The 20,959-nt window shown below is 39.0% G+C and overlaps 1 protein-coding gene across 1 annotated transcript in view; it reads right to left on the reverse strand.

Annotated features, from left to right (window-relative positions):
* Window positions 1–9,403: 9,403 nt before the first annotated feature.
* The window catches only part of ABTB1 (ankyrin repeat and BTB domain containing 1), a 29,958-nt gene continuing 18,402 nt past the window's right edge, over window positions 9,404–20,959 (reverse strand). The window contains exons 10-13 of the mRNA XM_081939509.1: window positions 18,794–18,892; window positions 18,181–18,348; window positions 15,217–15,417; window positions 9,404–12,525 (exon numbers count right to left, since the gene is read on the reverse strand). Coding sequence (XP_081795635.1) covers window positions 12,319–12,525; window positions 15,217–15,417; window positions 18,181–18,348; window positions 18,794–18,892 — 675 coding nt within the window. The 3' untranslated portion in view covers window positions 9,404–12,318. The remainder of the gene's footprint in view (window positions 12,526–15,216; window positions 15,418–18,180; window positions 18,349–18,793; window positions 18,893–20,959) is intronic.

Raw genomic sequence — 20,959 nt, forward strand, 5'->3', positions numbered from 1 at the left:
TAAGAGATCATTCCTAGTCAGCAGCAGAAAAAAGCTTTTCAGCATTTCCATCACTTACAAAGCTTTTTAACCCTAAACTAATCCTGAGTCTTGTTCAAGGGCTAGTCCATAACAGTTGATCGCAGAAAAAGTCTGACCTTATATTGGCCTTTGTGATACCCAATGTCAGGGGAAAAAACCGCCTGAGATCTGAGATCAATGGATCGGGCTGATTCCCTTCCGCATATCTTTTGAGATATTAAAAAAATAAAATAAAATAAAAGTCTTTGACAAGTATTCTAATTAATAAACAAACTTTAATAATAAAATAATAAAAGTAAAATAAACTAATTGTTACATTTTGATAATGAAAGCTCCGTCTGCCTTGGCAGCCAGACAAAGAAGAAAGGAATTCTGGAATGTGTAAACGCATGCGCAATAAATCACTTTCAGATAAGAACTTTTATGGTGTGTATGTGTGTTTAAATCCTTTTTCTCCAGGGTGAAGAAATTTAACTTGTTTTTCCAGGATGCAAACTTAACAGAAAGAGCATCTATGCAGTCAAGTATTGCATTGGTACAGAGGTGATATTCAGCAGGTTCTGATCAGTTCTGGAGAACCGGTAGTGGAAATTTTGAGCAGTTTGGAGAACCGGTAAATACCACCTCTGACTGGCCCCGCCCCCATCTATTCTCTGCCTCCCGAATCCCAGCTGATCAGGAGGAAATGGGGATTTTATAGTATCCTTCCCCCAGGAGTGACGAGGGAATGGAGATTTTACGGTATCCTTCCTCTGCCACACCCACCAAGCCACGCCCACAGAACCGGTAGTAAAAAAAATTGAATCCCACCACTGCATTGGTAGCCAGGTTACATATACCAATTGAGTCTGCCAGTGCAGTTTGTGACTGCTCCATGATCTCCCAAACAAGAGGCAAGGACTTGAGGTATCTAGGGCCTGACCCCACAAGCCCTGCTTACAGAACCAGGCACCGCCATCTTCTGGATCCTGCAAGAGAGTAGCAATGAAGAAGAGTGCCTGATGCTACTTTTCTAGCCTGGTTGAGCTTGGTTGTTTTCTTGCAGATGTTTCATTACCAAATGTTATTCCATTGCTAATGTTACCTAGTTTAGGTTATAAAACGTCTGTAAGAAAAGAACCAAGCTCAGAGAGCACCAAAGACCCATCATTTCAACCAGAGGTGGGTTGCTCCCAGTTTGGCCCGGTTCAGTCGAACCAGAAGTGAAATTCAGGCCTGGGTCACAGAACCGGCAGCAACCCAGGTCTGCCATGCCCACAAACTGGTTACCACTGGGCCTCCACCATTTTGCTTTGTAGTTACGGCTCATGCACAGTTCACTGTAAATTGTTCTGCGCATGCACAAAGAACATTGAACATTACATTGAACAGCGCACGTGCGCATTGCGTGCGCATTGCAAACCCGTAGTAAAACTGGCAGCAACCCACCACTGATTTCAACCCTGAGTTATGAATATTCTCCCTTATTGATTTCCCAAGTCTGTGGTATAGCAATCGTTCCTGCTTGGCAACGTCTCCTTATGAGTTCCTTCCACAAGGCCTTGTGAGAGCATACATCTGCCCTGTAAAGCCCACAGTAGTTGTGTTTCAAAATAGTTGGAATCAGTGGCCAAGGAAATATTTCCCACCAGTACACTTCCCAACCCTGAATACCTGTTTGAGCCAAAACTGTTGAACTAATAGCATTAAGCATGAATCTCTGACAGATGGTCTCTTTCCATTCAACATGCAAGCAAATTGTAGCTTCAAGAGGAAAAAAAAAAGTAAGGCAGGCAGGATGTTTCTAGCAAGCAAGTGAACTTTTGAATTTTCTGGTTATATTGTAAACAAAATGGAAGAACAGGGAAAGTTGTGTTACTTCATGCTGAAACCACGGAATTTACCTTTAATCTTGGCTTGAAGATAAAATGCAAAAGAAATAGTAATCACAAACATTCAGACTTGGGTCCTAATAAGTGGCTTGCAAGTTAAGATCCTAGGACTTTTAGAATAATGATTGCCCACCCCCTTTTGAATATAAAATCAAAGAGTTGCCATTGTATGGATTTTAGCACCCTTTTATCTACTTTCTGCTATATACTGTATTTTAGCACAAGGCAGCATCTTTTGAGGCCCCCTTTGGTTATAGGTTTTTGTTTCACCAAGTTCAAGTAGCTGAGCTACAGAATAACTGTAAAATTTGCACTCTCAGATTAGACAAAAGAGATGAAAATCAATATGACTGTGTAAAATCTCTCTTTACTTGCTAAATTGATCATATATCCAGAGCATAGGAGAATGCCAATGAAAGATGCTTTCATCTTTCCAGAATCATTGGAATCTGGTGGCATATAAATTTAATAGCTTATTATCGCTATTGCTAATATTCTTATTGCTATTGCTACTATTTCTTGCCTCTTATTCCTCTTTTTGGGGGAGCCTACTACTAGTATAATGTTGTGTCCAAGCAATGTTTACCTGGACATAATTCATTAGGTGGCATTCATGCTGTGATTACATTTTGGTAAATGCACCTGTCAACCATGTATTGATAATCCTAACCCGAACCGTCAACCATTGTGTGTGTGTGGGTATGTGGGTGTATTTGTATGAGACAGGCAAAATAAGTGGATGTGCAAAACTATTTGACAGGCTAAAAACAAACAAGACCCTTTTCCTCTTAAAAAAAAATATTTATGAATACATGGAATGCGAGGCTGTAGACCTTGGAAATAACCAGTACTCCTTTATTCTGACACAGATCTATTCTGATAGTAAACAATTTTCCCCCAAAATTCATCCTGTGATAATGTTTATTAGAACCAACAAACTGTATGAACCTGAGTTTGGTAACATCGATAAAGAGCTCAAGAGAACTCAAAATCCTGCTTGTTCGTTGGTGTCTTTTTGGTTGTTACTAATAAAGTTATTTCCCAGCTACAATGTTGGGATTTCTTTTTCTCATGGACTAAATTGTTTTTTTAACATGACTGGACAAATATATTGTGAATCTCTTTAAAACCCCGATCATTTTTGCCCTTCAAAGAATCTGAAGTACTGACATTTCCAAACAATTGTCTGGATTTTGGAAAGGGCATCTCTTTCTGTATCTGATGAAATAGCCTATATTCCATGAAAGCCTATGCCAGTGATGGTGAACCTGTGGCACGCGGAGCCATTTGTCAGGGCACACGACGCGCTGCCCTGTCAGCTGGCCAGCGCGCATGCACGCGCTGGCCAGCTGAGTTCACCATTTTTAAAAGCCATTTTTCGCCCTCCCCAGGCTCCAGAGGCTTTATAGGAGCCTGGGGAGGGTGAAAACAGCCTCCCCCCCCCCCCCCCGGAGGCCCTCCGGAGGCTTCAGGGACCGTCCGGAGGCTTCCCTGAAGTCTTCGGAGCGCTTAAAACGACCCTCCGAGCAAACGACCCTCCGAGAAATGACTTCCGGTTTGCTTGGAGGGTCGTTTTAAGCGTTCCGAAGGCTTCAGGGACTGTCCAGAGGCTTCCCTGACGCCTTCGGAGCGCTCAAAACGACCCTCCAAGCAAACCGGAAGTGACTTCCAGTTTGCACGGAGGGTCGTTTTAAGCGTTCCGAAGGCTTCAGGGAAGCCTCCGGACAATCCCTGAAGCCTCTGGAGGGCCTCCGGGGGGGGAGGCTGTTTTCGCCCTCCCCAGGCTCCTATAAAGCCTCTGGAGCCTGGAGAGGGTGAAAAAAGCATGTAAAAATGGGGGGTCGTGCCTTTTGTGCACGCATGCGCACTGGGGGGGTTCGCGCATTGCATTATGGGTGTGGCACGCCCGCACATGACCCCCCTGCGCTCCCCCCACTTGTGGCACGCGAGCCAAAAAAGGTTCGCCATCGCTGGCCTATGCCGTTAAAATTTGTCTACTCTGTAGAGTACACAAGAGTACTATACTTCTTTTGTAATTGTAGGCAAGCCTCGATTTACGACCACAATTGAACCCAAATTTATGTTGTTAAGCAAAACATTTGTTAAGTGAGTTTTGCCCCATTTTGCAAACTTTCTTGCCATAGTTGTTAAGTGAATCATTGCGGTTGATAAGTTAGTAACCCAGTTGTTCAGTGAATCTGGCTTCCCCATTGCCTTTGCTTGTCAGAAGGTTGCAAAAGGTGACCACATGAATCTGGGACACCGCAAGGGTCATAAATATGAATCAGTTGCCAAGCAGCTGAATTTTCATCACAGGATCATAGGGATGCTGCAAAGGTCATAACTGTGAAGAACAATCATGTCAAATTTTTAGTGCTGTTGTAACTCTGAACAGTCACTAAAAACTGTTGTAACTCAAGCTGTAAAACTAGCTGGATTACCAAAGGAAATTAGATTACAGACTGAAAAGTATTATTCTGAAGTCAAAATGCTAATGGCAAAAACAGGAATTTAAAATCCATTTTCCAGACCAATCTACTATATTCTAAAATCCTCAGAATATTTATTTATCAGTTGATAAAAATAATTCAATTGTTCTATCCCATTATAGCTGTTCTATCACTTAATTTTCTCTAACCCTTTTTTTTTACTAAATAAAAACCCCTTTCTGCCAATGTTTCATTGCATTAATAAATAGCTTGCAGTTGCTGAGGCTCAAAAACACTTATAGGTGTCAGCCTTGCCACTTTTCTGCATTAACAATTCTATATTTAGTTCAGCAGTAGAAGAAAATCCTCTTTGCACTTTCTAACCATCCAGTTTCATTGTTAACCAATTGGATTTAAAGTGTCTGGGACCCAGATCAAAACCCAAGACATTCAAACTAAGATAATAGGTATGAAAAAGTCTTCCAAGAATGGAAGAAGAATATTCCCTTCTCAGACAAACACACAAACAACTGGAACCTATTACGTTTTAGGAACTGCAGAGTCAGACTAGTTGTGCTCTTGTCAATAACCCTACAAGCACCACAACTCTTTCATGGTCTGGAAGACTTACAAACGGTGATATTGCTTATAGAAAGCCAGTCTGATCTCTCTAGCTGTCAATCACAGATTAGAACATTAGTAACCATTAATGAGTTGATAATAGATGTCAGGAACAATTTTGGAGCCTCTGTCAGTGGTATTAAGGTTGCCTTTAAATGATGTGTTTCAGATAGCATGCACTTCTTCTTGCCAGCCCTCCAAGAAAAATGCATAAAATGAATTTTGGTAATGAAGGGCAAGGCTTCACTGATTTGGACTCAGATGCTGTTGTTATTATGATGACTGGAGCATTTTGCATGAATGTCACGCTGCACCAGAGACAATGAAAATGCAGAGCCAGCATTACATAATTAAGGTGCAAACTACTTTCATCATCCATCCATGCACCTGTCAGCGGCAAACCCTTGGCAACCGATTATTTCCATAACCATAAATGTGCTCTATAACAAAGGTTAACAATGCCATTAAACCAGGAACGGTTTAAAGGAAGATAGTGGTCTCAAGTAGAACAATCGGAACATCATTAAGGGCTAGAAAAGCATCATTTGTTACAACCCTTGTACATGGAGGAAAAGTGGAGAGGATGCAATGAGGAGAAGTCTCAGGCAAGAAGATGGTCAGGAAGGGTAAACTTATAATTGGTGGTGAAGGGATTGCAAATGAGTTTAAAGGTGCAACACCACACAAGAAACTAAGAAGTATGGATTGTTCTGCATTGGTTTTTAGTTTTGGAAGTCATTGTATTTTGTAAACAGTGATTTTTGGTTTGACACACTCTATGAATTCAGGCAATGGTAGTACATTCAGCACCCTAATTAAACAAACATGGTAAAGTATGGTCTGTGACTCAGGACAGAGTCTAATTTCCCAACTCACCTAGACTATTCCCATTTGCAGCTATGGAAACACAGCTTTTCAAACCAGCTTCTCGGGAGATGATAGATTGGAAAATTAGATTCTGTAATTACATTTGCAATGTATCTTGAAAGAGTTAATAGCACTCCCAAATCCTAAGTGAGATTAGCCTTGTCCGCTCTAATGCTCTTCAGTTGTGTAGAGTCAACACTTAAATCGTTCCCAACCAGCATGGCCAAAAAAATGCATACTGTAAGATTTGAAGTGCTAAATATCTGGAGGGTGTAAGGGAAAAGCCTTAAATATCACTGATTTCTAAATAAGAAATTGCACGCTCGTAAGTTTTGTAGCCCAGGAGATCAAGCGAATACGGTCATAGTGTGCAATGTTCTGGTTCACACGCTGTGTATAAGGCCATACAAAACATTGGAAGGGGTGATTTGCCAAAGGCAAACATATTCTCCAAAAGCATTGGCACAGCTTTCCCAAATGGCCTCTACAGACAATGTGCCATATGCATGCATTTCATGAAGAGTCCTCTAGTTACCGTAGTTGCTTAATGAAGGCTCCTATCCCAAACACACCCTTTGGCTATCAGTTTGGATCCGCCATTCCTTCCCACTTCTCTAGCAAGTTTGAACTTTCCCAAATACCCACTAGATCAGGAGTGTCAAACTCTCAGCGCGCGAACGGGGTGCATTGTGCATTGGCCACGCTCACTCTTGGTTTAGCGAAAGGGTGGAGAGTCGTGATATGTCATGTGACGATAATGTGATGATGCAGGTTTGACACCCCTGCACTAAATAGGGGAGGATGGGTAAGGGCCATATGAGAATTAGAGACCCATTTCTTGCTATATTGCCTTTAACTGCAAAGAGCCATTTTGAATGGGAGAAAGATGAATTTAACAGAAGAAAAATTGGCTTTGTTCTGTCTGTGACATTTTTCCTTCACTCTTCAACATTAAGAACCCAGTTGTGAAAATACAGAGAATGTAATACTGACTTGAGGAAGGAGTAGATTTAGACTTCTGCAAATCCTATAAATGTCAGTGCTAATAGTTATCGTCTCGCACTGGAAGCACCTGGCCACTGTTTATTTCCACATATGTTATGTCTCCATTTAGATTCTGGCTTGCTTTCTCCTCTGCTCTAGAAGAGTTACAGACTGCATTCTTTGGGGAGACAGAAGTTTCTCTTCATAGGCAAAACTTCTATGTAACTTATATTATAAGGTATATTATATTTATAAGTTATACTTTATTAGCAACAGATTTTATACAAATGTACAATACATATCCATAGGGGTAGGAAACTGTTACATAAAATGTGTTGGAAATTGGGTTTTACTTTCCTTGTCGTACCCTGTCAGCATCTACTTCACTGAAAGCTCAATTCCCGTGAGCCTTGCAAGCTCAGGAAAAGCAATAGCTCTTGTAAGGAGGTGCTGACAGGTGCATTGCGAATTCCAGCCTCCCTCTGAAGCCCCTTTTGACTTGCATCCTGGTGCATAGGACTTTATTCAACTGAGATTTTGCTGCTCCAGAACCATCTGTTATCCAGCAACTTTTGGTGTCCTTGCCCTGTGCCTGGCTAAAGGGTCTTCCTTTTTCAACCAAATAGCAACAACAGCATAAAAGTGGGTAGCATGCTTTAAAAAAATTCATCATGGCTACCAATTGGCTTTTAAGTAGAATAAAGTAATAATGGCTTTGCAACAACTTATTTATAGCAACTGCTGAGATTTGGGGCCCCCACCATGCAATAAGAGAAACTCACACATTAGAGATGGCAATAACACCTTAGTTCGCACTACATAGGGTGTAAGAGGATTTGTGTGATTTCAGGAACTGCAGTAGCTTGGGGTGGACAGACTACTAATAGTCCTAAAGTGCTCCCTGTTGATTCTGTAATGTCCACAAACTTTAAAATATTTGAGAGATTTTGAGTAAAAATAGTGCCCTGTAGAAATGCAAAAACCCCATTCAAAATTTGACTTTTTAAACGTTTCTATGTGGATTATGTACACTTTTATATAATAATGCACAAAATAGCACGGATCTGGCAAAACTGTAAAAATGCCGTTTTAAAGATAAGTCTATCAAAGCTATAGTCGATAAAAATATTAAATACCAAGGAGACATCACTTCTCACATTTTTCTTTTGGAGCTTTTCCTCATTCTATCATTTTCCCCAAACTTCCCCTTTTCACACTCATTCACTTTTCCATGGTGACCTCCCGTTTACTTCACATTATTTCAATGCCCCCCCCCCCCATTGCACATGAAAGGAAAAACAATTGGTTAAAAAACACTGAGCTTTGATCAGCCCCAAGTCCCTCTCTATTCCTGTTGCAGTATCTAATTGTTGGGAGTTTCTACTAATTGGTGACATGCTGAAAGGGGAGGCAGCAAAGCCAAAGAAGAAAACCAAGCACCTGGGCTGTCATGATTGGCACATGTAGAGCTATGGTGGCGCAGTGGTTAGAATGCCGTATTGCGGGCTGACTCTGCCAACTGCCAGCAGTTCTATTTTCACCAGCTCAAGGCTGATTCAGCCCTTCCATCCTTCTAAGGTCAATAAAATGAGGACCCAGATTATTGGGGGCAATATGCTGACTCAGTAAACTGCTTAGAGAGAGCTGTAAAGCACTGTGAAGGGGAATATAAGTAAGTGCTACTGCTATGTACTAATCAAGACAAACCTTATCTAGTAATAATCTGTAACAGGTGAAATATATGCAGGGTAGGGACTGGCAATAGGACCAGCAAATTTTATGAGTGTTGCTTTACTCAGAAGTGGAGGAAAAAAATGGACAAAGATCTCTTCTTTCTTCTCCACTTTCGTAAGTAACCAACTTCCAAACATCATATAAACTGTTCTCACATTAATTCCAGGTCACAACCACTTCAGGTGATAAGCATTACAATTTGAATTTAAGGTTGTGGGCACTATACACATTGACTCTGGATCCCCATATATCTTGCAAGATTTTGTTAACATCTTGTAAGATAATGATATGGAAGGGTTAAAGTCATCGGCTAGGAGTATTGTGAACTATAAAGCAGCCAGAATGTGATACTGACAAACCTTGAACTACTAAAACTTGGATTGCTTTGGTGAAGTTAGAATTATACCCTTTGATTCTGGGAAGGAGACAAAATATTCAATTACCTAAGAAAAATGCTGGCATTACTTCAGTTCCCCTGTGTGTTCCTTTTTCCTGACAAAGCCATGAAAAGCTTGTGCTTTCATTTTTTCATATATTTTTAAAAGCACACAGAATTAAGTACTATAAAATATTGGCATCCACGAGACTAGATTCAGAAATGATGCAAGTTCTTATATCAACAGTCTGATAGCTGTATTTAGTGTCAAATTAAATGATATCAGGTCTGCATATATAAAGCATTTTCCCAAGCTACTATCATCTCTAAATGGTAACTGAAAAGGGTATTTTATGCAACTTCTGGCAATTAAATATGCCATCAGTAAATGTTACTGTTGATTGGAAGATGGCATGAAGGTTGAGTCTTGGTAGCATAAATAACATGGAACCTTTGCAGCACTCAATTTTAGTAATTAATGAGGCACAGGAAAAGCAAGATTAATGAAATAGACTCTTTATTGCTGCACACATGCTTATATATTAAGCTTTTAAATATATAATTATATTGCCCTTCTGTAAAGCTTTACATTCTCTTTATTTTAAATAACAGAGGGCCAGGTTAAAAGTAAGTTCATAATAGTAAAAAGTCTGACATTTAAACTTTTAACAATGCAATTAATAGCTGGGAAGACTATACAATAAATAATTAAAGATACATTGTTTTCCTCTTTGGACTTAAAGGTGGTGACTTTTCAATATGTTAAATAGGTATTAGTCTGTTTTTATACACAACTCTGATTTATACAAGGACAACCAACAAAATACAAGACAAAACAAGGGGACAGCTCATCAAGGAACTGCTTCAAAACACAGTAATACTGGTAATTCATTCTGAATTTACTTACCATTCTCACTACTAAGATTTGTTCAGCCACCTTCACTGCTTATCTAAAAGTTAACTGGATCTTCACTTGACAATATTTTTAAAAAGTCTTTTTATTTTAAAAAAAACCAAACACCAACAGCAATTACCAGTAGTAATTTTCTGTGCTTATATCATGTTAACTTTACTAAATACTTGCAAGGAAGAGAACATTAGGATGCTATGTATAAAAAAGCTTACTGTGCTTTGTTTTTGTTCCAATAATTTACTGTTTCAAATAAAAAATGGAAATAGAAAAGGTTGTTATGATTTATTCCAGTATGATGTCCATTTATTCACTGGAGGGGGGCTTATAAATTGGTACAAGAAAGATTCTATAATATTTGCCAAAGATGTTTGCCAAAAAGAAATGTCAAGAAATGCAGCATTTTAGTTCCCTTCATTGTCCTAGTAAAATGCAGGAAAAGAAAGATCTTGGCCAGGCTTTTATTTATGGCTTGTGAATAACAAGACTAGTTCCACATGCTTTTAAATAAGCCCCATTCCTTTAAGAGGTGTGCTTTCCTTGACAGACTATTAAGAACACACAACTTCTTGACCTTATGTATAAAGAGTTATCAGTGCATGGAAAATTGTGCTAAACATCATTTTCGTTGCATCGATGTCTCACTAAAGTTAATCTACCATTGAAATTGCTGTAACACTTACTAACAGTATTACTATGGTATAGGGACAATATTGCCTCATAAAGTCAGGATAAGCCAAATGGGATTTAGTTTTTCCCTTGTCAAATTTCTCTAACGATGAGCACATAATTCTAGAGTGGTTGGGTGACACAGAACCCTGGCTGATCTACCTAGTATGGTTTCTATATTAAGCACACATTTTACTGCATTTCCCCTCTCTCCCCTCCCTCTCTCTGAATGGCCCGAATGCATTTTCCATCTATCATTCATAATGGGGAGGAGGGGGGGCAGTAACAACGAACATAATGAACTGGACAGTGGTGAGACACTATTTACTTACAGATTAAGATCTTAATAACCAGAATCTTAATTATCTTTTTTCTGTGCAACATGTAAATACGGCATGATGATGATGCAGATTAAGAAAGGTCAGGTAGAAAACCTGACAAATAGTAGTTCAGCTCTATGTCTCTGCTATGTTGTTCTGAATTTAGTAGTTAAACTAATCTCATGAGTTATCTATATATACCCTAGATTTAATATATACAGAATGGGGAAACAGCGGTAGTCTCATTTAGGAAACCTGCCAATCAATTATCTAAAGCCAGCCAGAACATCTGTTATCAACAGGTGATTGTAGATATTAGAACTGTGTACATATGGACAACCCACACCTCACTGCATCCAACAATAGAACGTTAAATTTTTATACAGACCTTCACATAGGTGACCTTAATATGAACTGACTCAATTCAAATGATGTATACCCTAAAATATTGCACTGTGTAGACCAGGGGTGTCAAACTCGTGGCCCACAGACCAGATGCGTCATGTGCTGGCCACACCCATCCCTGGTTTAGCAAAGGGGAAAAAAGTTGTGATACATCACATGACCACGCGAGCTTGACACCCCTGGTATAGACTATGCCATGTGAATATATTCCCCTCTGCCATTTAATATATCAAAGGGTAGAACTAGTTAGCAAGATGATACCTTCTATTGCCTCACAATATTGGGATCTGTACAAAACAAATTTATGCTTCCACTGCAAAGGGAAACAATGCTCCATCGGTCCATTGTGGTATCATGCAAGTACAACACAGTCACTTGTACATACATACTCCATGCTAACATTTGTGAATCACTTAAGTGAATCCCCAAGCATACTAAAATCAAAGGAAAGTTACTATCTACAGATATACTAAACCTCCATGTCTCAATGTCCCCTACAATATAGCAGGGAAAGGAGGGGCGAGGCCGTGCATTTGCACCTAATGATGACAAAATATTTTATTTCAAGGATCAGAACGGATTTTTTTAAGTAAATGAATTTCATCACCTGATGAATAAGGCAGCTAGGTTAAAAAACTGAGGGTCTACTCAGATCCGGCTGTGCACATTTGGAAGATTAGGATGTAAGACTAACAAACAGCAGGCAATCTTAGCTTCTAGTCCACCAACTTCATATTCTTATAATTCAGTAAAAGCTTTCATTTCCTTCTTTACCCAGCAGGAATGGCAATATTCTGAAGAATGGACCTTTTCATTAGGATTTTTGGGACCGCAAACAGTACATTTCTTATATAAGATATGCAAATCTTTCCTCAACAATGTAACATACACCTAACCACGTTTTCAAAATACAGATTCTTCTGGGGACCCGTTTCCTGGAAGAAGAAGAAATACTAATCCAGATGCAATAATCAGTAACATAAAAGAATAAGGGAAACTTAAATAAAACATAAAGAAATGGGAAAATCAAATAGAGAGAAAAAGATGTGAACTTTGCAGAAATGAACTCTGAACTGATACTTCATATAATAACACAAGAAAATTTCCCAGGTTAACATTCAAGTCCTATGCTAGCCAAAAGATTATCCAGGGCATCTAATTTCTGGTTCGCCTCTTCAATGGCACTGTACGTTTGAACATTGCTGGTTATGTGAAAACGGATGTCGTCCACAAGAGGAATAGAGTCCGTCTCCTGCCGCTCTTCCACAGCATCTGCATTCTCCTTCACTGCTGCGGCAAATTCCTCAAACTCCACTAACTGAAGAAACAAAAGACAGAAAATGGATAAATCCAGGAGAATCTTTATCAAACTGCTGTCAATGGCAACAAACGTAAATTTTCAAGCACAGAATTCTGAAGACTCCAAGTCGGCTAACCCTAAAAACCACTGTTTTCACCGACCTGATTCTGCTTTGAGAATAAGATCAAAATATATATCTTAAAAATGCAGCGTTCTAATGCTATAATAAAGAAAACATAGCCATGGCACAATCTTTTAAAAATAATAGCTAAGGATCTTGGGATCAAACCTTGACCATTGGCCTTTTAGCCAGATTGCTTTTAAACACACAACTCACAGGGGAATGTCTGCAGCCTCACTCACATCAAAACAAGCATTGTCTCCACTTCATGCTGCTGTTTTGGATAGCTTCTTCCAATAAACTATAACAACGAAAAGGACTTCTTTGAATTCTGAACTCTGGGGAGATTAGTTCAATATCCCGTACTGGTTTGGAGATGAGAAGGACAATTACAAAAAAATCAATTGTTGGGTCTATGACAAGCAAAATTGGGCCATGCTTGTTTCTATTAAAAACATAGGTGAGGAATTTTGTATTAGTAAAACTGTTAATTTGGGGGGGGGGGGGGAGTGCATTTTCACAGACAAGAAAGAATTTCACACCTCTCTCAAAGCCTGTTAAGTAAAGAATGTTGCAACTTATGTGGGAGTGCTAATTAGAACCATTTATAACATCAGTGAATTGACTAGGGAACAGTGAATTTCACTTAGGAAAAATTGATGCGGGCCAAACAGATTTTCCATATTCCATAACCATGTGTGAAATTGCATGGGAAGAAACACCACCATTTCCTTCTACTGGGGACAAACACTGGTGTGGATATCGATATCATCTATCATCTATCTATCTATCTATCTATCTATCTATCTATCTATCTATCTATCTATCTATCATCTATCTATCTATCTATCTATCATCTATCTATCTATCATCTATCTATCATCTATCTATCATCTATCTATCTATCATCTATCTATCTATCTATCTATCTATCTATCTATCATCTATCTATCTATCTATCTATCTATCTATCTATCTATCACATACACATTCACACACACAGTGTATATACAATGTACTACAGGCTACTTAAAGCATAACTCAAAAATGATTTCCTCATCAATTTAATTGGAATGATAAAATGTAGCTTTCTCTATATGCACTCTCAAACGGTACAACATATACTCAAGATTAAAGCAACAGGACATCGCTGCATGTGACCTAAGTATGTATATGATAATTCACACTCTTTTACAAATTTTCTCTTGTAGTCATGCAGGTCCATGCAGCCAAGATTTAGTATATGAAAAAAAGAGCAGATATGAAACCAGTGTTATTATTTTTATATGCAAACTTGAACAATTCTCCATGTGGGGAAAAAATACACAACTGAATTTATACATAATTCAATACTACGCACACAACCCATCTCGTAAATTCTTAGGAAGAATATCTCATTCACATGTTACATCTCTATCTAAAAATACCAACCACGTGCTAAGCATATCAGGCAAAGAACTGGTTCAGACAAATCACTTAAATTTGCCTACCACATCACCAATAATATAAAATACTTCATATTTATATTGTATATTTTTAAATATTTTAATACAGCAGCCTTATAAATCAGGATGATATTCATTCCAATACTAACGATTTTGAAGTAAAGGTTTTAAACTAAAAAAAAAAAGTTAATAACTTTCCAAATGCATAATAAAATACTTTATAGCCAAATAAGAACATTCTCATACACATTCTTAATTATATCAATTCTCACTTATATGGATGTTAACACAGTTACCGAGGTTCCAAGAAGCTTAGGGATTAAATTAACTGTTCTTATGAATTCATTTTGTTCATGACAAAAATTTAAATCACTTCAAAGAAATTCCTTCATTTTATAAAGGTTTGGCTTGACAAAATTAAAATGCATCACACATTGATTAAGAACACAGAATATTATCTTAGAACTGACATAATGTGTTCTTTTAGACCAATTCTGTCTCATCATTATTAGTTATTAATTATTTTCTCCCTAAACCATGACTTTTTGGCAGTACAGAAACATATAAAACTGTATCATCACACATATCTTAAAGTGGGAGGAAATCAGGAATTGATAGCATCTTTTCTTTTTCAACAAATATTTTTAATTAAAAGACATAAGGTTTCATGAGCTGTAGCTCACTTCATCAGATCATTAGTTGAGGAGGGAATATCTATCATTGGTTTCACTGTAGCTGGCAATGTTAAGATTTTTGTTAGTTTTCATATTCCTATTTATTCCACATTTGATGGGATTGCTTTTGAAGGATTGTCTTGCTTTTGGCTAAATATAAATTGTAATTGTACATAGTATTTGTATTGATAAAAGTTTTTTAGATGAAGAAACAGCTTCTATGGCAGAGTTATCATTTTTCTCACTACAACATGGGAAATAGATATTATTTCACTATATGACATCCCTTGCTATACACATCCATTTCTATAGAAACCAACTTTGTTTATGGTTATAAAAAATATCAAATTTTACAACTAAAATAATCGCTTATTGGAACTTAAGTTTTAAAGACCTTTCGTATCAAATATTCATTTGTAGCCTGCCAAATGTTATCTGTAGTTGCTGTCCTTCACCTCCTCTTTATTACCTTCTCAATTATCCTTGCCATATACTCTGTGCATTGATCTTCCAATCGGGTCAGCTGGAATAGCTTTGCAATCTTCCAGATGCTGACAACACTGTCTTCATCAAGAACCTGTGCCAAAATTCTCCCACACAGGCGCTTGAGCCCAGGTAACAGATACATATCGGCCACACAAAGCACCTCATAGGCGTTTTCAGGAGACAACTGCTGGGACAAAAAGGTATCAATGTAACTAGATTCAGTATGACTCCAAAACCAATGCATGGCCCAACTACAAAACAGACTGAAAGCCCAATCTGGATTAGGACTAAGGAGGCACCGATTGTAGTTCAATCTCAGCCATGGACATGCACTTGGGACAACTCATACGTTCTCTCCTCAACCTATATCCCAGGGCTGTTGGGGGCGCGTGGAATTAAAGGTGTAGTGCTATGTGTGGTGCCTAAAATTCCTTGAGGAAAGAAGAAGTATAAATCCATCAAATAACAAGTGTCTTCTGGCATCGTATTCCTCAATTCCCTGATCTGTACAGGTGTAATTTAAGATTAATAAATCTACAATATTGATAATGATTACACACAGCATTCATATTTTCAGTCTTTTCATTTATCTCATAATATAGGATGATGGGTGGGAGGGGAAGTGCCTCTGCGTTCATAAATGCAGGCAGGCTGCCAAGTGCTCAAATTCTGATCCAAGTGACCATGTGGTGGCTGCAATGGCCATAACTTCAAGGACTGGTCTAAATAGCATTTTTTCAGCACCGCTGTCATTTCAAATGGTCAGTAAACAAATAGCCCTTAAATGAGGACTGCCTGTATTGTATTTGCAAAGGACACTAAGCTAGGGGGGTAGCAACATCTTAAGGAATGAAATCCTGATTCAAAATGACCTTGACAGTGAAACTGGGAAAGTGCCTTTTAGCTGGCTAAAGGGAAACAAGGACAGATGGCTTGGTTTGGCAGCTTCACTCTTGTCCTGCAGGGCACCAAAGAGAAAAGGAAGGGGAGCAATCTCGAACAATGTTCCACAGAGCAACAGGAGCTCCTGCTCTACATCTATCCTCTACAGAACAATTGTCTCAAGACTGTGGAGCAGTGAACATATCTTCTTGGTGCGATAAATTTAGGGAGAGGATGACACAATAACTGAGTTTTTATGCTAGAAAGAAGTTCACTATTATATCTTTCACTTACGTCTGTTGAAGAGCAAATATGGTTACTCTCTAGGGCAAAAAAAAAAAAAAAACCCAGGCAAAAAGCAGTTATTGCGGAGAGCAATCTAATAAATCCGTCTTCAGAAGAAAGGCTGCAGCTATTCTCTGCCTTTGTTCTTCTTTTTTCAGTACATGAAGTACTGTGCACATATAGACACGTATACAGTACACAGGCAAAGTTCCTCTGCAGTGAAATTAGGCTAGTTCATTGTGAGATATACATTCAATGTACGGGGATGAGGTCTCTACCTCACATTTTACCTTATCATACCTGATGGAACTTCATGGCTCAGATGTTAAATGTTAATTTCTCTTTATACTTAGAAAAATAAGGCATATATTTGTGACTTTATTTTAAGTTTAATTTGTCCAAAGACCATTGCTTATTTGACTGCATTATAACGAATGACTGCATGTGACAGTTATCACTCTTCCATTTTACACTGAAAATTCACTGTCTTGGGAAAAAACAGATATTTAGTGGGCTAGTGTCTATAATCATGTTGACATCACAGACACCACTATTGTTTCATATCCTCTACCTTTTTGAAGAATTCTCATTAAACAAATTCATCGTTACCTGTGAAAAATACCTGGTTATCAAATTTCTCAGAACTCAACTGTCAGAATGAGGCAGAGAAAATAGAGCATCCGTGCTATAGAGTTCAGTTCCATTAAGAATTTTCTAAATTCTAAAGCTGCAACCAAGACTTTGCACTATATGCGACAAGAAAATGCAGCATAAAAACAGCTCAAACTATTTTTAGCTCTGGCCAGTTTGGTAACTGTATACTGCCCTCTACTGGCAAACTGACCACCCTGTGCACTATCAGGCTTCTGCAATGTCACTTTTCCACTGAGCTCAACTCCTGCTTGCTTTATGGATACATCCCTATACTATTCTTGGCAATCACAAGTTTTTGGTTCTGGGACTTTTTTTCGCCCATCTTTCCCGTTAAGCCAACAGTATAACTTACAAAAATATTCCTTGAAATTGAAAAATTCACTTTCAAAAGTGAAAGAATGAACGTGTGTATGCATGTTGTGTATACATATGTACACACACACACACGCACACACGCACACACGTATTCTCCATGTATAGGGAAACAAAAGATATATGTGAAAGTAAAGGCCCAAAAGGTCCCAGGGGTGTTACGAGCATTTGGGACCGTGACTCCTAAGCTGGGAAGAGTATGGCTCCCAACAGATCCCAGGGTTGACATCAGCAGCGCTCCCTTGTCCCATAAACTGCATTGCTAGGAACAGTTAAGACACTGCACAGAACCCTCAAACTCCTAGGCCTCTGCTAGAGGACCTTCAACGGAAGAAGACACATGCCACCCATAAGGGTGGGGAGGGATTTGTAAAATTATTTTATATATAGGACAGGAATCCAGAAAACAGAACAAATTTAATAAGCCACTTCCTTTTAACTAGGAAAAAAAAGTATATTCAAACATGTCTTTTATTAATAAAGTCTCAAGTAAAATGCAAGCCAAAAAATGGTTAATCAGCCAAGAATCACAAAAATTGCAGAAAGAGAGAGAAATATTTTAAGAGAATCAAAAGGATGGAAGAGATTATGTTACCTTAATTTAATGGATACTTTTATTGATCTTCATAAAAGTACAGCAATCATCAGACAATGCCGGTTCTGATACATTTATTTTGCTCTATAACACTGTCATCCTTGCTAGAAGGAATAGTCTAAAGGGCCTCATGCTGAGAGAGAAGAAACCCAGCCTCACCTCTGTGTCATCACTGTAGATGTAATAGAGAACTCTGATGAAGATCTCCTCTGAAATGTTGTGAAGAGTCACCACAGGGATACTGGGTTGGGTTTGTAGCTCCTCACTCTCCGAGAAGTGGTCCTCCAGAAGGGCTTTGAAATAGTCACTTCGACCACAGAAAAATGCCTTCAAAAAGAGAAAGAATATGTAGGTGTATGCATTTGTATGTGTATGGGTGTATATGTGTATAAACACACACACAAATAATGGAATCTTCTTGGTTAAAATAGGCAAGGAGCAGGATCCAGAAAGGGGTCTGTGACAAGTCACCCATCCCAAACTTTCTAAAGATCAAAATTCATCATGCTTGCCATCTTTTATCTTTATTTTTTGTTTTGTTTACTTTATTGTAACTTGGTTGTTGTGAGCCACCTAGACTCGTTGAAAGTTGAGAGACATACAGGGTTAATAAGTAATCATTTACTCTTTCTGATAGCACATTCCTATTCTAAAAATTTCCTACAAGATGTCCCATAAATAAATGAGTGAGTATCATTGGTTCTATACAAGATCTTTTAATATTTAGGAATACAACAAGAATCGAGCCAAATCAAATCAATGCACCCTATACCTTGTGACACAGGAAACTGTAATTTGACACTCGGAAACACAGATCAGGATAACTACTGAAGCTGTCGGTGTTATCAAAAGGCAACTCTCCAAAACCTACCTATACACAAAACAGAAATAAAACAACTTTAATATCTGACCGTATATTTAATAACATTACATGACATAAATGCACAATTATGTTTATGCATAATATACAATTATATATTCAAATACATAACACAACACATGATAGGAGAAATATTGCCTTTTTACCACTTTTATCACCATGGCACTCTGAGCAGACTTGCTTTTTACCTTAATCCCAGTAACATTCCAAGTCTCTCCAACCACTCCATTTCTTAGAATACTTCAGTAAATCAAACAATGCCCATAGCTCTTTAGGCTTAGAGAGCTGTTTGGCTGTAATCCTAAAACTGCTGCCTTTAAGATTTTTAAACCTATACTCTTTGTTGCATCATAGACCTACAGTCTATGTAAGACTATGAGACTCTATGTTGACTCTCTCAGTAAGTCAAATGAGCTGTAAACCAGCATTATTCATACATACATCTACAAATATACTAAGGAGCTACATCTCTGTTGAAACTTTGATTTGTGTTGAACTATTTGCTGGGCATTCCTTTTCCTTTCATGTATGCTTTATTTCCATTCTACATTAAATGCTGTTAATGCAATCAGCAATCAACCTTTATACTCATGTGATAATTCAAAGCTACTTGCTTTATTACATGCTTTACCTAATATCTATTCTATCCCTTCTAATCAAATGACAGGAGAAATAAATGAAAAAGAAAGTGTTTCTCTGTGTTTCCCCGAAAAAAAGTCCTATCCTGAAAATAAGCCCTAACATGATTTTTACACACCTAATATAAGCCCTACCTAACAGCCTATGCAGCCGGCCAGCCAGTATGTCTGGCTATTTGTGGTGCCGCCAACACAAGGTGTGGTAGGTTGGGGGGTTGGAGCTGCCCCACCCGTCCCACACCGGCTTACGTCAGGGTCCCCGCAGCCAGGCCATCCATGCCCCAACAACTGCCTCATGGCAGCAGCATTAGCAGTCACGCCAAGCAGGAGCCCACATGGCTGCCAGCCCACTTCTTCTGCTTGTTCACAGCTGCAATGGAGTAGGAGCTGAGTGACATGCTGGTGCCATGGCCACAAGGCAAGGCAGGTGTCGGGGCATGGATGGCCTGGCTCCAGAGGGCATGAGCTAAGCCTGTGTGGGACATATGGGCAGCTTCATCCCCCCGCCTCGTTTCATGGCCATGGCACCAGCACGTCTCTCGGCCTCCTGCTTCCTTGCAGCCGCAAGCAAGCAGAAGAAGTGGGGTTCCCAGGGCTGGCAGACCTGCTGGAGCCACTGCTGTGAGAGAGGAGGTGTCAGGATATGGGTGGCCTGGCTGTGGGGGCCCTGAGGTAAGCCAGTGTGGGGCACATGGGGCAGTTCCACCCCCTGGACCTTGCACACCACAAGACATCCTGCTCCATTGTGGCCGTGAGCAAGCAGAAGAAGTGGGCCTCCCATATATGAAAAAAAAGGCTTATTTTGGAGCCCCTGCCCCCCCCCCAAATATAAGACTGGGTCTTCTTTGGGGGGAAATATGGTAGAACAATACATAAGAAGGGCCAGCAGAGATCACCTGGCATACACAATACAAAAATGTCTAACAGGAAACAGTATAAAATGATATATGGTAAATTTTCTGTTTATAGCAAATCAGAATATTTTGCTCCAATGTTTAGATTTGCAGACCAAAGCTCTTTATGAGTTCCTTGTTTTATTAGTTTACTTTTGTTAACAGAGCCAAAAATGCAGGGGGACTGCAGAAAAATCTGAAAAGGATTTAACATAGAATTAGAAACACATAACGCCCAAGTTTGGAATGCTCATCAATATAATCCACATGCAGTCAAAGGATGTGTGCAACTTCATAGAGTCCTTTTATTTGGCATGTGCTCAGGCTTCAATATTCTGCCACACATTTCCCCCAAAGGCAGTGGGAACCTTCTTGGTGACTTCTCTTTGGAATAAGAGTGAAAGTTATATATATTTGGGACCAGTGGTGGGATTCAAACATTTTTTTATTACCGCTTCTGTGGGTGTGGCATGGCATGGCTTGGTGGGAGCGTGGCAGGGGAAGGATACTGTAAAATCTCCATTCCC

Source organism: Natrix helvetica (genome assembly GCF_964273705.1).
Source record: "Natrix helvetica genome assembly, chromosome: 1".
Classification (NCBI taxonomy): Eukaryota; Metazoa; Chordata; class Lepidosauria; order Squamata; family Natricidae; genus Natrix; species Natrix helvetica.